A 16866-nucleotide genomic window follows, 5' to 3' on the forward strand; every position below is an offset into this window, starting at 1 on the left:
CTGCCCCCTACCTGCCCCCCACCTGCCCCCCACCTCCCTGCCTCTCCCATCCTTCCACACTCTGGGATCCCCATCCTTGCACCTGCTTGGGGGGAGCCTTGTGTCTTGTTCATGCAATCCCCTCACCTGGAGTGCCCTCTCTCTGGCACCAGCTTTTGGGTGCTAGCTCAAATGCTCATGGGCCCCAGCTCTCCCTCTGTGTAGCTCTGAGGTCCCCTCCCTGGAGATCCCCTGTGACCCCATCGCTTCCTGCCTTGTTTTACGGACACATGTGTCAGCTGGCATCTTTCCCAGGGATCAGCTGTACCTTTTGCAAGGCTGAACTCACCAGCGCCTGATACTATGCCCGGCATACAGTAGGCACTCATTAAATGCTTAACACTTAGAATTGCGATCCATTGAATTCCTGGAAGCCTGAAGTCTTTGGAGAACAGCTCTGGCCTGGCCCCAGGGGCAAGAAGTGACACCCCAGCCCAGAGGGTACCCAGGTCTCCCCCCAGCCCAGCACCTGAGGGGCCCCGAGCTGTTCTGCCAGACCGCACGCTCCGCCTTCTGCAAACGGTTGTTGGGGCAGCAGCTTGGGTAAGTTCCACTTCCGCTTCCTCCTGCCTCCTGTCCTGCTACGGCTGCTCCTCTGCCGGGGCGCCTTGCCAAACTCTCCCAACCCCTGGAGCCCGCAGAAACCCTCTGTGCCCTGAGCTGTCACCAGCGCTGCCTCCCAGGCCCCGGACACGATGCAGGCCATCAAGTGTGTGGTGGTGGGAGATGGGTAGGTACCTGGCTGATCTTCCTCACTTGGCTGAGGCTCTCGACTGGGGTACCCTGAGATCCGCCTGTCCTGCCCAAATAGGAGTCCCTGGGAGGCAGCGGGAGGAGCTGCTCCCTTCTTGTCCCGGGACCCAGAGAGAGCTCCCTGAGATGGGCAGAGGACAGCTTCACCCTCTTTGCCTGCTTCACTCCGGAAGCTGCTTGGGTGGAGGTGGGTGGAGGGCACAGGACGGAGGGTGGAGGTGCCTGGGGCCCCTCCTCTGCACCCCGAGACCTGGAGCACGTCTCTTACGGGACTGGTCTTTAACTCTGAGGATGCAGGTGCAGGGGTGGAGAGCCAAGATTCTGGCCTTTGTCCTCAGGCTGATCTGGGCTCTAGTATCTGGCTTGCATGGCTGTGTGCCTTTGGGCAAGTCACAGAGCCTCTCTGAACCTCTGTTCATCCATCTGGGAAGAGACCACACCCCTGGGATTGATGTGGGGTCACCTGACCTATTTTGAGTGGCTGTGCTGGGCATAGTGTGCTCAATAACTATTAACCTCCTCCCCTCCTCCCTGCCTGGCTCTCCCCTCCCCACCTGCAGCCTGCCTGGCTGGGGAGGATGTGTGGGGGATGTGGGTGAGAAGCAGGAGGGGGAGGGGGCATAAAGGGAAAGTGGAGGAAAGAAGCAATGGGAGGGTGATTGGGAGGGTCGGTGAGGGCTATGCTGGGCTGAGGGGTCTTCTGGGCTGTGGGAGCACAGTGACCTCAGGTTGTCATGTCCCCGTGGGCCTCTTTCTAACAAGGTCTAAGCTGCCTGATCTGCCGGTCTCCGGTGCTAGCCTTCCACAGTGACTCAGGCCCCAGCCCACAGATGCCTCCTGGGGTTTCCTGGGAGTCCAGTCCAGCAAACCTCAGCATCTCGAGCTGGTAGACCTTCATTCCAACACTCCCATTCTACAGAGGGGCAACCTGAGGCTTGGAGAGACTCAGATCTTTCCTGGCCTGGGTCAAGTGGCCCTGACATGACAGACAAACTTGGTTCGGCTCTGATAGGTCTCCTGAGAGTGGGTCCCTTTATCAGCCCTCAGCTGATTCCGAAGCACCCGCCTGGCCTTATCTGCCCGCAGGCCAGGCCCTGCTCACTTCCGCTTTGTATCTGATCCGAAGAGGGGAGGGCAGAAGCCAACGTCCCAGTCGTTCAAAGTCACCTTGGTGGCAAGCTCTGGGCAGGGCAGTGGCGGGGAGAAGGTGGCCGGCCTCCTCAGAACAGGAAATGACCAACACAGGAGCAGGTCTGGAAGGCCCAGGGCTGCCCCTTTGGTTGCTAGACTTGCCCTGCACTCCCTGTGCCCCCTCCCAGCCCCAGCGACCTGCAGACCCCCCCACCCCAGGAAGCCAGCGAGCAGTCCCTAGTACTTACTATTCATCAGGCACTAGACTCAGTCACACCCCCTCTATCTGGTTTTCCCACCAACCTAATATGAAGCCCATTTTCCAGATGGGAAAACTGAGGCTCAGAGAAGTTAAGTAACTTGCCCAAGACCTCATGGGATGTGAGGCCAAGCCTCTCTGACTTCAAAACTCTGTGCTCTTAATGGCTGCTCTCTCTGGTGAGGTGGGAGGGAAAGAGGAGGGAGGGACAGGCTTTCCCTGATGTTGACTAGCTGTTACGCTCTGCTAGATATGGTGCTGGCTTCTTCCATGGGCTTCACCTGATTTACGATTCAGCACACTCCTAGGAGGAGAAACGCCTCATATCCCTATGTTCAAGATGGGGAAACTTAGAAGGGAGATTAAGTGCCTTGCCCAAGGCCATGCCCCTGGGAGGTGGTGGAGCTGGGATCTGGAACCCAGGCATGTGACGGCAGAGGGCTGGTCAGGCACCAGGGGCCCCAAGGCATTGTCCAGTTCAGTGGGCTCCCAGGTACCCCCAGTTCTTAACTGTCCCACGTCGGTGTCACCTGGGAAAGCTTGTTAAAAATACAGATTCCCAGTCCTGTTCCGCACCACGGCTCAGAATCTCTGAGACAGGACCCTGAAGTCCGCCCTTTAACAAATAGCCTGGATGACCCTTGTGACTCAGGCTTGGGACCACTGATCTTGGCATTCTCAGGTGGGGAGACTGAGGCCCAGAGAGGTGGGGCTGGGTCTTCCCTGAGGGCTGGGCTAGGGGACCCGGGAACCTCCCAGTGTCCTGGGCAGGGGCCATGACCACCGTCTCCTCGAACCTCCTGTCTTTCAGAGCCGTGGGCAAGACCTGCCTTCTCATCAGCTACACCACCAACGCTTTCCCCGGAGAGTACATCCCCACCGTGTGAGTCCGCAGGGGGCGGGAGCAGGGAGGATGGGGAGACACGCATCACCAAGCCCACCCCCTTGTCAGGCGCTTCCTGTGGGCTGGGCCCTGGGTGGGGCCTTGGAGGGGTGTCCCCACCTGGCAGAGCTGCCTGATGACCCATCGGAGGCAGTGAGCAATGTTGAGGGGGGCAGTGCGGACGGACCAGTGGCAAGGCTGTCAGAGCGGGAGAGACGGGGCTGGTGAGGCGGGATGGGCAGCCTCCCAGCTGGGTGTGGTGTGGGCAAAGGGGGGGATGCAGGGCTGAGAAGTGGAGGGGAGCGTGGGCTGGTGGAGGAGGAGGAGGCTGTCCCTGGCCTCGACACCACCACGGAGCAGACAGCGGGACTTACGGGAGAGGGCAGTGCCATCTGGAGGCCAGTGGGAGGCCCTGCCCTCTTGTTGAGGGTGGAGGCAAGGCTGCTATTGGATGCCATGTGGGTGGCAGCCTCGGGAGGGATGTACGTGGGAAAGCACCGGCCCTCGGCCCTCGGCAGCCCCCTTGCTCACAGGACAGCGTCCCCACCCCCAACTCGACATTCATGTATCCCGGCTTCTCCCAACCTTCCCTTCCAGCATCTGCTTGTCCCCGCCAAACACTCCTTGGGCATTTCCACCTCAGGGCCTTTGCTCAAGCGGTTTGCTCTGCCTGGAGTGCCTTTCCTTCACATGCGTCTCAGACCTCCAGGCCAGCTGCAGGGCCCCTCCCCCGGGAGACTTTCTCACCCAGCCCCACAGCCCTCTCACTCCCCAGAGGGACTTGATCTGATCTTTCTCGTGACCAGGAGTCTCTGTGGGTGGGAAGGCTCAGCCAGTTCCCTTGGGTCACCCCATCAGCTCAGTTCGGTGTCTCAGGCACGCCGTGATCTACGCACTGTCTTATACACACTGGACGTGTTTGAGTTGACTCGAATTCATGGAGAGGCCCTGAGACGGTCCATCGGAGCTAGCCTCCAGCCGCTGAGGGCCGGCCGTGTGCTGGCCCCTGCAGGGAACGTCACATGTGTGCCTTTACTTGAGCCCCATAAGAGATGGCATTCCACCCAGGCCGCCCATGGGGGAAACTGAGGCTCACGGCAGCCAGGCGGCCTCCTGACCCCCAGGACCCTGACCGGCACCCCGGCCTGGGCCAGAGGGAGGCAGGCAGCCAGGACAGGGCAAAGACACCGGGGAAGGGAGCCTGGAAAACCAATTTCTGCCCCAGCGTGGCTCCCAGGTCCCCAGATGGCCTGGTGATGGCGCTCGTTCCACTCCGTACCTACCGTATTTGCCCCTGGGCCGTCAGTCACCTCCTAATGCTGACAGAGGGCTGGCTCTAGGCCAGAGGAAAGGCAGCTTCTGCACAAGGTCACTGTCATCGACCGTGCACTGGCTGCCTGCTGTCCTGCCTCTGCCTGTCCCAGCTGGGCTGGGGGCCTGTTTGCTGAAGGACCTTAGACCAGTCACTTCCCCTCTTAGAGCCTCAGTTTCCCTTTTTATGGGGGCAAGACTGGGCTGGGTAACCCCAGGCTCACTGCTGGGGCATCTCCCCTGGGCAGGGAGATGAAGGGCGTGTTCTCTGGTGCAAGACAGGGAGAGGAGCAGAGGGCAGGCTGGACCCAATTGTTCCTAACATCTTGGAGAGCCCTGGCCCTTGGTGGCCCCTGGTGGCCTCAGGACACCACCCTTGCAGACCGGACAGAATGAGCCAGGCAAGGTTTGCCTTTCAGGACTCTGGGGAGTTGGGTCAGACACTTAGGGCCATCTTGAAATTCTTGGCCTTTGCACAAGGGATCTTGCATTTTCGTTTTGCCTCGGCTTCTGCAAAGATGTGTCAGTCCTGCTTGTCCCCTTCCTATGTGGTCCTGGACAGAGTTGCTCAGCTCTGGACGAGCCCTCCAAGGGGTTCCAGCTATAGTGCCTGTACCCCTGGTACAGGGAAAGGGAGATAAGTCACGCAGAACTCTTGACATTGGGAGGTGGGGGCCGCTGGTGAGAGCGGAGTTGGGGAAAACAGGAAATCTCTGGCACAGAGATAAGATGGGGAGAGCTGCTGGGGCTCGGGGCCCGGAGGGTTTTCTAGGGAGGGTTGTCTGGGCTGGGGGGGTTTTCTGGGGCTGGGGGGGGGGGTCTGGGGCTGGAGAGTTTGCTGGGGCCAGGAGGGTTTGCTGGGGCCGGGAGGGTTTGCTGGGGCCCAGGAGGGTTTGCTGGTGTTGGGAGGGTTTGCTGGGGCCTGAAGAGTTTGCTGGGGCTGGGAGGGTTTGCTGGGCCTGGGAGGCACGTAGGCCAGCTCACGATCAGATAAGCAGGTGAACTGTGCTCAGCTCCTTGCCAGGGGTGGGGGGTTAATAGCTCAGGGTCAAACCCTCATGCCACAGAGGGGGAGACAGAAGCCGGTCTTGTGCAGGGTACTGGGGATACCAGAACATGGCAGGAGGACCCTGCGCTTGCCTGCCTGTGACATAGGGGCTCTCCCCCACCCACGTCTCCCCCTTACAACCATTCTCAAAAGGAAGCCCAGATGAATTTTCAAAAGTAAAAATTAGATGCAGCTGTGCCCAGACCTAAACCACCCCCCCCACGGCCCCCCTTCACATTTGATACCGTCTCCTCTCCTGCCGTGTGAGTCCCTGAATGGCACCTGCCCCCCACCCCCAGCCTCATCTCCTACCGTAGCCACTACCCTTACCCACTCACTCCAGACCCTTGGGCTTCCTTGTGGATCCCATCAGCCTCCCCCACACCCCGTCCTCCTCCTTGCCGTCACTCAGTTCCCTGCTCAGGGATCAGCTCCCTGACCCCCTGTCTCAAGGGGTCCCTCCCTCCACCCAGGCGCCACCACCCCCCTGCTTGATGTTCTTTATGGCCCTTCCTGATCTGACTTCCCCTGATGGCTCCGGGAGGGCAGGGCCCTGGTCCGTCCAGTCCATGGCTATCATACCAGCTTCTAGAACAGAGCGAACGTGTCACTGGCACTCTGGAGTGACTGGGAGCTCTGGTCTGCTTTGAGAAGGTGCCAGAACTCAGCCACCAGCGGACAGTTCGGCTGGTGGGAAGGAAAACCACATAGTTAATCTAGGTCCCATTGGCCAGTACTTGATTTTCACCTTCATTTCACCTCCTGACAAGTCAAGCCTGGAATTCCATGGATGTGGACATCCAGAGTCTTCCGCTGGGCGCTCACTGCCCCTCGCCCCTCGTCCTGCCACCACGGGCAGCCCCTTGTGCCCCGCCTGGGACACCCTCCACCTCCCCCAGCCACCCTCCTCTCTCCTCTCTCATTGCCAGCTCTATAAGCCTCCCACTGGCCCCCCAGCTTCCCCTCTGACCCTCCTTCCAGGCTTCTCCACCCAGTGGCCAAGAGGAGCCTTTTATTTTTTTTTAAAGATTTTATTTTAGATTTTATTTATTTATTTGAGAGAGAGAGACAGAGTGAAAGAGCATGAGAGAGGAGGTCAGAGGGAGAAGCAGACTCCCCATGGAGCTGGGAGCCTGATGTGGGACTCGATCCCAGGACTCTGGGATCATGACCTGAGCCAAAGGCAGTCGCTTAACCAACTGAGCCACCCAGGCGCCCCAAGAGGAGCCTTTTCTAAATGCAGATGTGATCACACATCATCCACCCCCGCAGCCACGCCTGGCCAAGCGTCTCCGCCGTGACCTGTTGGCCTGAGGACCGAGACTTGAGTCCCAAGAGGGGCCCACGCCCTGCCTGACCTGGTCACTCCTCTCTGGTCCCCATGTTACCAGCCATGCATGCCCTCTGATCTCTGGGTTCCTTGAGTACACCTTCTTCCTTTCTGGGGATGGGCTTGGGTGGGGGTCAGGTGATGGATGCTGTGTGCTGAGCTCCCTTCTCCCACCTCCCCAATCCCCTGCTCCACTCCATTCCAGGGTCAGGGCTGGGCCTGCAGCCCTGAGAATGCAGAGGGAGGCCGCACGGACTTGGGGTGAACACACGCCATCTGTGTCACCTTGGGCAGGTCTCTTCCTATTCCTGAGTCTGTGCCCTCATGGGTAGCATGGGAACAAGGGTGGTAACCGCTCCCTGGGCCCACTGAGATGGTCTAAGTAGGAAGGGCCTGGAACGGTCATTGACACCCCTGGGTGTTCAGCAAATGTGAGTTCTCTGTCTTCCCACAGCTCAGGGAAGCCCCACGCCCAGGCTCGAACCTCCGCCTCTCCAGCCACAAAACAGCCCCCATGTTTACCCTGTGGGATTTTCTGAATTGGGGAACAGGACTTACTTAGTCCTGGCCACCGCCAACTGACTGTGAGATCTTGGGCAAGTGCCTTCCTGTCTGTGGGCCTGTTTCCTTATCTGGAAAAAGCGGTGGGGGCTGGCCAGAGTGGTGGTGTACGGTTCCTCTGGTCCCGGCTGCCCCTGAGTCTCAAATAAGGGGGATCCTGGGGGGCCGTGGACCCCTGCTGCGTGCCTGTAGCGATCCCCTGGGCCCTGGCGGCCAGGCCTCTGGGGAGGGACAAGCGGGTATGTGTGAGGACATTGGAAATGTGATCTCAGCAGCTTAGCATCTCCCCTCGGGGTGACCTGACTGTCCTCTGTCTCTTCGGATCCTCCTAATGGCCCTAAGAGAAAGGACTTTTTTTTCACATTGAAAAAAGTGAGGCTCAGAGAAGGTAGGTGACTCACCCAGGGTCACACAGCCAGCACGAGGCTTCACAAGGAACTCTGGTCCCTCCTAGTTCTGGTGGCTGTCTCCCCACCCCACCCCCCGCCCCGGCCCCTTGCTCACTAACTGAGGTCACAGAAGTAGCAAGGCTCGAATCCCAGCTCCTATGCTTATGAGATGGTTGGCCTTGGAAAAGTTACTTGACATCTTGAGGCCTCAGTTTCCCCATCTGTCTGATGGGAGTAACTTGAGGTTCTTTTGTCTTCGGTTACCTGGGACTTCAAGACCTAACATAGAAAGGTCCCTAACTTTCTGCCAGGCCCCAGATCTGGTACTTGGGGCTGCTCCAAGATTCCAGGACCCCGCTCTTTCCCCACTGCCATGGACCCTGAGACCGTGGGGATGGTTCCGAAAGGACACAGGCCTTTGGCTCAAAGAATCTTAGGCGGATTTTGGGCACCAGAATTTCAGGCTGGACATTAGAGAGAAGAGTGTCCCAACCCTGTAAGTGTGTCCCGAAGGGATGTTGCTGACCGAAGCCAAGGACAACCCAGGCCCTTCTTTTCCCATCGTGCCCTGTGGTGTCTCTCTGGACAGCGGTTTCTTCCTGACATCCCCCAGCAGTGTGGGTGATATCCAGAGCTGGTACACGGAGCACTTACTATGTGCCTTATACTGTGCTGGCCTCAGGGAGCCGTGAGGAGCAAGCCAGGCACGGCGCCTGCTTTTGGCGCAAAGATTGCTGGCTTGGCTGGCTGGGGGCCAGGAAAAGCTTTCTGGAGGAGGTGACCTGGAGATGGGGCTAGAGGTGGGTGAGTAAGAGTCAGCCGGGCACGGGGAGGAGGAGTGAGGGAGGAAGAAGAGTGGGAAGTCAGAGGAGGAGTGTCTGTAAGAACTTCCAGGCAGTGGGGAACCGGTCATCTGCGGAACTGAGAGGTGACTGGAACGCTCCACGGATGAATAAGCATGGTGTGTTAAAATGCCAGGCTGCTCACTTCTGGATATGTGTGTGTGTCTTTCTCAGAACAGGTGTCTTTGGAGTCACTCTGAAACATTAGGGCTTCTTCCGCCTGTCACTGAGCGGCATTCTGGGAGGGCTTCCTGAAGGAGGTGGCATTCCAAGGGCTTCGTTCGGTTCGCTTTAATTTCGATCCACTCACTAAGTGCCAGGCCTGAGACTAGAGAGGAAGAAGGCACAGGCCCTGCCCTCCTGGAGCCCAGGGCCCCTGGCAAGACAGAGACACTCTAACAGCCTCTTTCAGTCAAGATAAAGAAGGAGGGAACAATGAGCTCTTTCCAGGTGAGGGATAGAGAAGGAAGTGGCCTGGAGGTTTCCCCAGAGAGGAGGAACTGCCCAGGCAGGATTTTGAAGCACAAATAGGAGACAAGGGTGAAAGGGTATAAAAGTTTATTCTAGACAGAGGCACAGATGGGAGAAAAGTCCTGGAGAGTGGGTAGGACTGTGTGGTCAGGATAAGTGGGAACATTTGGACAAAGAGAGGTGGGGAAGGGCATTCTGGGCAGGAGCAAGTCCAGGGAGGTAGGCAGTGTAGGCTTTGCCCAAGAAACAGCTTGGCTGGCGTATGAGGGGAAGAGAAGGCAGAGGAGCCTGAGGTCTCAGTGGGCCAGGTCCAGGGATGCAAAGCAGAGCCTGCATGGGTGGCCTCAGTGAGGAGAGACAAAATGATGATCCTTGGATCTCATGGACAGGAGGTGAGGGCATCTCCAGAAGGCACAGGGCAGTGAATGCTAGAATCACACACAACTGATTTCCCACTTAGTTTGGTCACTCACTGGCTGTGTGGCCTTGGGGAGGCCACTATACCTCTCTGATCCCAGTCTTCTTTCCCACAGGCTGAGAAACCAGCACCTTCCTCTAGTGAGAAATACTGTTGGGTTGAATAAAAAGAAAATCTAGAAGCTTGTTTGATGCCCAGGTGGTCTCGCTGGTGCTGGCAGGGGATTTTGGCTGTTCCTGTCAGTACCCTGCCCCACCATCCCTTTGGCGCATGTCTTATCTGTGTGTGTTGGTGGCATTTCTTGAAATTGTCTGTGACTGATGGCTTTCGGTGTGCACTCGGGGGTGGGCTGGAAGACCAGGAATTTAGCTCCCCAGGACATCCTTCTGCCAATGAAAGAGAGGGCTGGATAGAGACCCCAAGTCATGCCCCTTAGAGGCACCCTGTCTCCAGGGGCCCCAACAGTAACAGCTCACTGGCTGGCCCTTCCTTGTCTCTTCCCCACTCCCCTCCCAAGGCTGCCACTGTGTTGCCTCCTCGTCTCAGGGTTTGCTTTGAGGGGGACCCTTCCTGCCATGGGGGTGACCAACCTCAGGCCAGCGTAGTAGGTTGGGAAAGTCGGATCAAGCCTTAGAGGAAATGGCCTATGGCCTAAAAAAAATCACCTCTCAAAGGATAGGCAGGGGCAGAAAGGTGATTGGAGACAATGTTTTCCTCTTGATGCTTACCTGTATTAAAAATTTTTTTAATGTAGGGGCACCTGGATGGCTCAGTGGGTTAAAGCCTCCGCCTTCTGCTCGGGTTGTGATCCCAGGGTCCTGGGATGGAGCCCTGAATTGGGCTTTCTGCTCAGCAGGGAGCCTACTTCCCCCAATTCTCTCTCTGCCTGCCTTTCTGCCTGCTTGTGATCTCTGTCTGTCAAATAAATAAATAAAATCTTAAAAAAAATTTTTTTTTAATATAATGAATCAGTAAGGAAAAAAAAAGGAAAGAAAAGCCAAGTGCCCAGCACTGTGCGACTGCCTCTGGCCGCCCCTGCCTGGGTCTTGGCCTCCACACGGAGCGATGCGAGGCTGACCGCAGGCCTGCGCTCTGGGCGTGGAGACTGACTCTTCTGTCCCCCCACAGGTTTGACAACTATTCAGCCAATGTGATGGTGGACAGCAAGCCCGTGAACCTAGGACTGTGGGACACGGCCGGGCAGGAGGACTACGATCGCCTCCGGCCACTCTCCTACCCACAGACGGTGAGCTGCCCTGAGCTCAGCCTGCTCTGGCTGGGGACGATGCCCTGGGGCCAGTGGCTGGGGAGCCCTGCCCATCGCAGCAGTGCCCTCCTGGGTGGAGCCAGGGCCTCCTCCCCGTGCCCCTCCCTGCCCTCCTTCAGTACCCCTGCTCTCACTGTGCCCGTCTCTCCAGCCCCTCTGCCTCTATGGGCTCTGGCACCTCCTGGCTCCCCAGGCAGACCCTGGATGGGGCCTCCATAGGGATCCCAGGACTCTGAGTCCCAGGGGCTCTGGGGAGGGGAGGAGAGATGGGGGGCAAGCTTGCAGGCGGCTCTGTGGCTGCTAGGCCCTGGCATCCTTGGTGTTCCTTCCAGACTGGCGACCAGCTGACAGGTAGTGAGTGCCTGGTGAGGAGTACGGGTTCTGGAGGCAAGCCCTTGATCTCACTTTCCCCATCTATAGAATGGGGCCGTAGCCACACTGCCTGTAGAGGGTCCCCTGAGGATTCACCACTTGGGACAGGCGTTTCGGAAGGGTTGGATAAATAGCTCAGGGGATGCCCAGGTATGGAAGGGCCGGGCTGGGATGCCTCCAGGCCTCCTCTCTGGGTGACCGTTGCCTGCTCTGTCCCCAGGACGTCTTCCTCATCTGCTTCTCCCTTGTCAGCCCGGCCTCCTATGAGAACGTCCGGGCCAAGGTGAGCAGCACAGAGCGGGACCTTGGGGGCCTGGGGCAGGTGACCCTGAGGGAGGGAGGGGCTGCAGGGGGCGTCGGCAGAGAGCGTTCCCAGGGCCAACCAGGGCTGGGTGGTGGCACTGGGGACTCTGGTGGTGAGACTCAGAGGGCGTTCAGAGGGGGCTGGGGTCATTCGCTTTCCTCCCCACACTCTATAACCATGTCCCCTCTCTCCTCTGCATACAACCTCTGCCTGCCTTTTATCTCTCGTGAATCTTGCTTCTTCTTTTCCTGTAACCACATCCCCCCCACCCTGGACCACCTCATGCCTCCTCTCCTCACCCCTTCATGCCCCCTCATCTCTTCTCACACTTGGCGCCCCTCTTGTCCCCCCGCCCATGCCCCCTCGGCCTCCCCCCCACCAACCGCCTGCCCAGTGGTTCCCCGAGGTGCGACACCATTGCCCCAGCACACCCATCATCCTGGTGGGCACCAAGCTGGATCTGCGGGACGACAAGGACACCATTGAGAGGCTGAAGGAGAAGAAACTGGCGCCCATCACCTACCCGCAGGGTCTGGCCCTGGCCAAGGAGATCGGTACGGGGCTCGGGCTCGGAGAGGGGAGCTGGCTGGCTGGGAGAAGTGCCTTAGAGCTGACAGAAGCAGGCACAGAGTGACATGTGCGGTGGCTGCTCTGAGCACGAGCAGCCAAGTCAAGCTCGGGTTATCCAGGAAGGCTTCCTGGAGGACGTGCCTCTGCCTTAGATTTGAAGGATGACTTCCCTGCTGCCTCCTTCTCACCTCCCTTTCCCCAGCCCCCCTCCTCAGCGCAGCTGCTCTTTGCCTCCTGATCCCTGGGCCAGAGAAGTAAAGTGACTTCTCCAGGTCACACAGACAGGGGGTGGCAGAACTGGAATTTGAATGCAAGATAGCAAATTGCTGGTCTGGGGGCTTCCTCGTGGGGACTTGGAGCTGCCCGCCCCAGGGAGGCTGTGACTGGGGGGTCTGGCCTCTCTCCCGGCACCTGTGCCTGCTGTCCCAGGTCCAGTCCTGACCTACCTGAAGCCTGGGGATGGGACACCTGCCCTAGAACCTGGTGTCCCCAGCCGGGTTTGACCCCCATGAGCAGTGACACCCCCTACCCCGGCCTGGGGCACTCTGCCTCGCCACAGGGTCCTGCGGGTCCAGGGTTTGGCCCCTGAGTAGGTAGGGTCTCCCCGCCCCAGCACTGCCTCAGCCCCACCGCTCTTCCTTCCGCCGGAAGTGGGAGGGCTTTGGGGACTCACATCTCTACAGGAAGAGAAACCGCAGCTGTCACCTCCCCCTTCCTGTGACTAGTCCTGCGACATGGCCATCTCCCTCAAGGGGTCGTGGGCTGCCTCTTAAGCCTTGGATCCTGAGCCCCACCCTGGGGTCCTTGGCTCCTCAGCCCTGCGGGGGTTGTACCCTTGCCTTCTCTTGTTCTCTGACCAGCCCATCCCCCAACTCCTTTTGCCCCGGGGGTCTGACTCTCTAGCCTTCATGTGACCCATCCCCTTCTAAAGCATGTGCTTTGGGGCAAGGAGAAGGGGCCTGGAAGCCTGGATGTTGGTCCTGGCTCTAGCACTGATAGTGTGTGTGACCTTGGGAAAGTGGGTCCCCCCTCTGGGCCTCAGTTTCTCCATTTGCACCAGCTGGCCTGCGTGATCCCCGAAGGTGCTTTCTCCTCTGTAAGGAGGTGGCTCGGGGTCCTGCCTTGGTCCCTGGATGATCCCTCCTGGAGCTGATCCCAAGTGGTAGGGCAGGGGCAGTGACTTTGGAACTTGACTCGGACCAGTCTGGGCCCAAGGGGAGGCCCAGGAGAGCTGCAGGTCTGATGGGGGAGGGGGGAACAGCAGCTGCCTCCTAGCCTGCCCCCCACCACATCCTCTGCAGCTGCTTGGCTCTGCCTGTCTCAGCTTGACAAGCTGTCCTAGGTCACCATGTCTTAGACAGATGGGAGACTCAGGCACAAACAGACTGACGGGAGTCGTCGGGTGGTCAGAGGCAGAGTCAAAGTGAGCCCAGCATCCCCACTCAGGACCCTTGTTCTGGATGCCACTGGGCCAAGAAGAGCAAGAGGGTGGCTGGTTCTAGGGAGGAGGCATTTGGTAGGTGTGGAAGAAGTGGACACAGGCTATGGTCCTTGCAGGGAGACAGTAGCCGGATGCCCGGGACACCCTTCTAGGCACAGAATGTTATAAGGTGATGAGGCTTCCAGACCCGAAGCAAGGGCACTCTGTCCCCCCAGCCAGGCCCTGGGACCACTGCCCACGCTGCCTGGTGGGAGAGTGCTCCCGAGTAGAGGGGAGACATCCAGCACGTGACTTTGTGCGAGGGACATGCTCTCTGAACCTCAGCTTCTTTGTCCCTGCCCCACTTTTGCTTTCTTCCCAACCCCAGGTCCTCCGTGGGCTTCCTCCTTCCAGGGGCTGCCCTCTCTGGAAGTCCTGGCTCCCCTCTCCCCAGCTGCGTGTCATTGGGACCCAGGCTTCCCCTCTCTTGGCCTGTTTGTTGATCTGTAAGTGGGGAATCATCTGTAAGTGGGGAAGTATTTCTTCACATGGTTTTTTGGAAGCACCCAGGCCAGTGCTTGGCAGGGAACAGGTGCCCATCAGAGTCTGTCTGCTTCTTCCCCAGAGAAGAGCAGACCCCAGCATGGGGGCAAAGTTCCCCTTCCTGCCCCTCTCTTTCCTCTTGTTCCTGAAATCAGCCCCCAGCCCTCTCAAAGAAGGGGTTTTGCGGTTCCTTACTTCAGGGAAACTGTGTTGTAGTGCTCATGGGAACTCACAGAGGTTCCTTCCAGAAGGTCAGGGAATGCTACCCCTGGAGTGGGGGCTCAGCCTGCCTTTCTGGCTGTCTGGGCCCCCAGCTCCTGCCCTGAGCTGTCACCTGGGAGAAGGCCAGTCCCTCAGGTGGGGGAGGGAAAGCACTCTCATCCCGTTCACCGACAGCCCCCAGCCACCCCTCAGGGGAGGAGAAACATCCAGCATGGGACTTTGGACAGACGACTCCCCACCTATGAACCTCGGTGTCCTCATTTGTAAAATGAGGTGACGCTAAGGAATGGTCAGATGACATTTGGAAGGTCCTGGCGAGCACCTCGGGCCTCCTGGGGAAGTTTCTAGAAGAAACAGAGGCAGAGAGAGATTCAGTCACTGTCACTTGAGCCCCCTTTCCCCACAGGAATGTATCCAAACTCCTGCCTGCCTTCCACAAATTAAGGGCTGCCGTGTCTAAGAAAACTTCAGACCTGCCCCTGTGGGTCTTGGCCTCTCCTTTTGAGGTCCAGCTTCCTATTCCAGGCACGAGGAAGCGGAGGCGCGGGGCGGTGGTCCCGTGGCCCCACGGCCTGGCACAGTGTGTGGCTCGGGAGAGGTTTCTGCCCAGGGCCGTCCCTGACCTCGGCTTCTGCCTTCCTGATGCTCCCCCTGCTCCCCCCCCCACAACTAGACTCTGTAAAATACCTGGAGTGCTCGGCCCTCACCCAGCGAGGCCTGAAGACCGTCTTTGACGAGGCGATCCGGGCCGTCCTGTGCCCCCAGCCCGCGCGGCCACAGAAGCGTCCCTGCAGCATCCTGTAGGGTAAGAGGGCTTCCTTCCCTGCTCCGTGACCGTCCCCACCTGAACACAACATGTTCCCACCAGGAAGGGGCGTCCTGCCATGGCTCTGTGGCCTTCTGTTTCACAGGGGGATGGCATTTAGGCCAAGACAGAAGGGGGAGTATCAAAGCGGCCTCAGTTTCCCTATTTGCCTGAGCTTCCTCTGCGGGGAGCCTCGGTCTCAGAAGGAAGGTGTGTCAGAAAAAGCCAGAGCCACGGCAGGGGTCCCATGAGGCTTCTACTCTGCCAGCCCTGCAGGAGGGAAGAGGGATGGAAAGATGCCTTTGGCCCCTGACCCCAGGAGACCTAACACCCATCCATAAGGGTGGAGGCAGGGCAGACAGAGCTGAGGCTCTTTGGGCGGAGAAGGGACCCGTGTGGGTCGGAGGCAGCCTGGAGAGCTGGGACAAGAAGGATGGAGGGCCCTCGGTGTGGTGGACGAGCAGGGTGGGCCGAGCAGGGAGGGCCAACCTGAACAAAAAGATGGGAGGTGGCCATGAGCCTTGAATGGGGAAAGCTATGAGGGGGCACGCGATTCTGCTTGTCCCCAGGTCCTTACCCCCTGCATATCTCCTTTCCAGGTGGCGCCCAGCCCTCCCAGCCAGATGGCTGTGACCTCCGGGGTCCTCACCCAAAGCCCAGTGGCACCCCGGCTGGCCCTGCTGTCCCCTCCCTGTGGTGTTTCTTAGCAGATGGCTGCAGATTGGTTGTTTGTCTTCTCCAGGCTGGAAGCCCCTGGGGGCTGGAAGGCTGTGAACTTGCAGGCTCCGCTCTGATCCCTTCATTCTCCCGCCTTTGCAGGGGCCAGAAGGGAGCCATTAGTGTGGTCAGCGCCAGCTGCCGCACGTGGCAGCATCTACCCCTTGACCCCAGTCCCACCCAATGCCCGAATCCCCTCTGGAAATTTCGGGCAGGATGGTGGCCAGCCACCACTCGAATACCTTCAGGGATGGGTCTCTCACTCCCTCCTGAGGTAGCTACTCCAGTATTGATGGTCTTGCTTGTCTGAACGTTCTCCTTCTACTGAGCTAAAATGGGTGTCTCAGAACTTTGCTCCTGCGGCCTTAGCCCTCCTTTTCTGGACAACATCAAATCAAATTCTTTGCATGTCAGTGGGTCCTTGCAACAGCCAGTCAAAAACCGGGATCCCACTGACTCCTCTGGTCGCTCAAGTCTTTCTCCGTCATTCACAGAGCTACATTTGCCTGTAGGAGTCTTGAAACTTTCAGACCCTGCGAGTCAAGGACTCTTGCTACTGCAAATGGAAAACCTAATTCAACCTGCTTAAGCAGAAAATAAACCTATTGATCCTATGAAACTTGGAAATATCATGACTTCAGGAGCAGTTCGATCAAGGGGGCTCAAAGCATGTCATTAGGGCTTGCTTTCCTGTACCTCTTTGCTCTGCCTTGCGCCATCTGGTTCATTCTCTGGCAGGTGACACTCAGAGCATTCTTGCAGGTTCAAAGTTAGTTAAAAAAAAAAAAAAAAAAAAAAAAAAGTCGAGTTTCCGCCCCAGGTGAAGTTCTAATTAAGGTTTACTCTGATTGGACCAGCCCACGTCTTGGACCCCACCTCAACCAATCATATTTGTCAGGGCGGGGGGGGGGGGCTGCTGAGCTGTGATTGGCCAGGCCTGACCTCTCGCCCTGCTGGAGCAAGGAGTGGAGGCAACCGGGCATAATCCTTGCGTTTTAGGATGGAGGGGTTTGTTTCTAAATGAAGAGTGAGACTTTGCTGGAATGTGGGGCTGTGGGTGTCAGGCAGTCAGAACTCCCCAGCCTCCACTGCTGGAGCTCATGGAAGTGTCTCGGTGGTGTAAGGAAGCAATGCCTGTCCGGCAGGCATTAAGCCAAGGCGAGTTTCTTTACGAGAGAAGGAGGAGCTGTTGAAAGGAGTTAAGTTCATCT

The 16866-nt window shown here is 58.4% G+C and overlaps 1 protein-coding gene across 1 annotated transcript; it reads left to right on the plus strand.

Annotated features, from left to right (window-relative positions):
• Positions 1 to 599: 599 nt before the first annotated feature.
• On the plus strand, positions 600 to 16269 carry LOC111157484 (Rac family small GTPase 2). The gene is made up of 7 exons (XM_022518914.1): positions 600 to 769; positions 2994 to 3065; positions 10564 to 10681; positions 11295 to 11357; positions 11773 to 11932; positions 14807 to 14938; positions 15538 to 16269. The coding sequence occupies exons 1-6, from the start codon at positions 735 to 737 to the stop codon at positions 14935 to 14937; spliced, it is 579 nt and encodes a 192-aa protein (XP_022374622.1). The 5' UTR covers positions 600 to 734; the 3' UTR covers position 14938; positions 15538 to 16269.
• The last annotated feature ends 597 nt before the right edge of the window (positions 16270 to 16866 follow it).

Source organism: Enhydra lutris, unplaced genomic scaffold, assembly GCF_002288905.1.
Source record: "Enhydra lutris kenyoni isolate GAN:26980312 unplaced genomic scaffold, ASM228890v2 scaffoldscaffold55, whole genome shotgun sequence".
NCBI lineage: Eukaryota > Metazoa > Chordata > Mammalia > Carnivora > Mustelidae > Enhydra > Enhydra lutris.

Coding starts and splice junctions, on each gene's coding strand:
- LOC111157484 (XM_022518914.1), top strand. CDS start 735: ATGCAGGCCATCAAGTGTGTGGTGGTGGGAGATGG. Junction 3,066..10,563: donor GGAGAGTACATCCCCACCGT/GTGAGTCCGCAG, acceptor GTCCCCCCACAG/GTTTGACAACTATTCAGCCA. Junction 11,933..14,806: donor GGCCCTGGCCAAGGAGATCG/GTACGGGGCTCG, acceptor CCCCACAACTAG/ACTCTGTAAAATACCTGGAG.